Raw genomic sequence first — 2,431 nt, 5'->3', positions numbered from 1 at the left:
AGTCTAAACCACATTCAACAAAGTAGGATATTCCATTTATCAAAGTTAAAAAAACGTAGTAGGATATTCCATTTATCAAAGTTAAAAATAGTTGATGTATTTTAGGTTAAAATATTTCGGTTTGGATCAAGTTTACTATGCAAACCCAACCCAAACCAATTTTTGGATTTTAAAAAATTTAAATTTAAACCTAAATTCAATAATTTGAGTTCGGTTTTATTAATTTTTGTCAAGTTTTGGTTTTAGGCTTTGGTTACCGGCTAAAGTTATCGATGATATTAATATAAAAATCTACCCTAATAAATAAGAATGGTTTTGCCACATGTCATTCTCTCATTCAATTGGCCACATGTCATTTTGTCATAATTTTGAGATATATTTATTTTCCACTTGTCATTTATTTCATTTTTTATTTCTAATATATCATTAATATAACTTCCATAAATTAAACCTACCATAATGACTATTAATTTCAAATTTCAAATTCTAAATTTTAATTTTAATTTTAATTTCAAATAACTTTACAATCTAAACCTTTATGTTTAGCATTTTGTTATAATTTACCCGTTTAGTACACAAATTTGATAACTAAACACATAATTTTAATTTATTTATTTTTTGCATGTTTTTTGTTTCATAATTTTCAGTTATCTCAAATTTCAAATTCAAATAAATTTTCCATTTAATCATTTATATTAACATTTTGTTTTAATTAACCTGTATAATATACGGGTCTCATACCTAATATTTACTATATTTATTGGTAAAATGTCACCTAATTATTTAATAATGATAAAATAACTGAAAGCATATATTAGGTAATTAAAATGAATAAACGAATACATAGTTTTTTAAGTTACAGAGTACACTCCTACACTATGTCCTACATTTTTTTTCCTTTTCATTTTTTATTTTATACAAAAACCAGAAGAAAGAGCCTTCTTCTCTTTCCTTTCGTTAAACCAAAGTGGAACATTTAGAAGTAGAGGGGTCAAATAAAGCAGGAAGCAAATACTTCCTCCCGTTTGTACCATGTGCATTGAAACTTGCACCTGTCGTCGTCTCCAACAACAAATCTCCGGCATAACCTGGATACGCCCCTTTCCCATACAACCCCGAACAAGAAGATGCAGCTTCTAATGGTGCACCAGCATCCCCCTGATAATACCCATTTCCAAATGGATTTGTAGCAGTTCCAGCCAAAAGAGTAGCCAGATTTATCACCATTCCATCCACACCCACGTCGTTGTTCGGTGCGATCAGTGGTGCACCCTGTGGTCCGTAAATCGGTTGATGGAATGGCCACGCGCATTGACCAGGACACTGAGTCTCCGAGTTGCCAACCCAGATGTAAGCAAACTTGTTGTTTTTACCTTTTACAATGGAAGATGATCCATGGCCATGGGTTCCACACCTACCGGAGCAAAAACGAAAAACTGCCACGTCGTTTGCCGTTAACACGATGTTCACGGCGTTCGTCGGTTCACCCTTTGCAGCTAACTGGAGGAGGTGTTTGTCTGATAATGATTTCCCGAGTGAGCAATCCGGGTCGGATACTTGTTTACCGAGTCGGAGGGAGGGTTTCTTTGTTTTCGAGTAGTATTTGTCTGTTGTCTTCCACCATGTGGCGACGGAAGGTTGGATCTGGGATTTGAGTGAGGCGGAGGACAGGGAGGTGATGAAATCGGTGATGATGGCTTTCTGGGAGGGTTTGAAGTTGCCATACCAAATGAGGTTGACGGAGATGTCGCCGGTGAGGAGGGCACCGTTGTGGTATTGCAAAAGGGGAGACGAGTTCTGGACTAACTCAGTGAGTCGTCTAGTTGCAAGTGAAGGTTGGAAAATAGACAACAGAAAGAGAAAGTGTAGGAAGAAAAGAGCAGCGGAAGCCATTGTTAGAATGTTTTAGATGATTGAATTGGGATAGGATTATGGGAATAGATGATGAGAATGGAGTTGAGGAATCAAAGAGGTATTTATAGTATTGAAAATAATAAAAATGTATTATTGATGATGGGGTGTTGAGTTATGTAGCTCCCCATATAAGCCTCATGCAAGCTCCTTCCGCGTTATTACGAGTACAAGTCAACGAACGGTTGGGGAATTGGGGGTATATGTTGATGTCAAACCTAATTTTAAATTATTAACAATAATTCAAAAGAAAATATGGTCGGCTTTGGGGGGTTTGCGGCTTCCCCTGTATAACTACACGAACATCTTATTTTTGTTAATATATTATTGAAAAATGATAATTTTATTATAAGTTAATATATGAATTTATAATTATTTCGAACAATATAATATAAAAAGAATATTTATTAAAATTATAGTACTTAATAAATTTATATTTGTAGTTTGCGTAATAAAATTCGTGTTTGGAATTGTTTCTAAATTATTTGAAAAATAATTACTTTGAATTAATTTTTGTGAT

General features: G+C 33.9%; 1 protein-coding gene across 1 annotated transcript; it reads right to left on the bottom strand.

Moving 5' to 3' along the window:
- Window positions 1-798: 798 nt before the first annotated feature.
- On the bottom strand, window positions 799-2,151 carry LOC111906681 (protein PHOSPHATE-INDUCED 1). The gene has a single exon (XM_023902452.3). It carries the CDS (start codon window positions 1,891-1,893, stop codon window positions 958-960), a length of 936 nt encoding a protein of 311 aa, XP_023758220.1. The 5' UTR covers window positions 1,894-2,151; the 3' UTR covers window positions 799-957.
- Window positions 2,152-2,431: the final 280 nt, after the last annotated feature.

The sequence above is a fragment of the Lactuca sativa genome, chromosome 9, assembly GCF_002870075.4.
Source record: "Lactuca sativa cultivar Salinas chromosome 9, Lsat_Salinas_v11, whole genome shotgun sequence".
NCBI classification, from domain to species: domain Eukaryota; kingdom Viridiplantae; phylum Streptophyta; class Magnoliopsida; order Asterales; family Asteraceae; genus Lactuca; species Lactuca sativa.
The sequence above is the reverse complement of the archived record's forward strand: the minus strand, read 5'-3'. Positions and strand labels throughout refer to the sequence as shown.

Bases quoted from the DNA above. Each gene is read 5' to 3' on its own strand.
- LOC111906681 (XM_023902452.3), bottom strand. From the start codon at position 1,893: ATGGCTTCCGCTGCTCTTTTCTTCCTACACTTTCTCTTTCTGTTGTCT.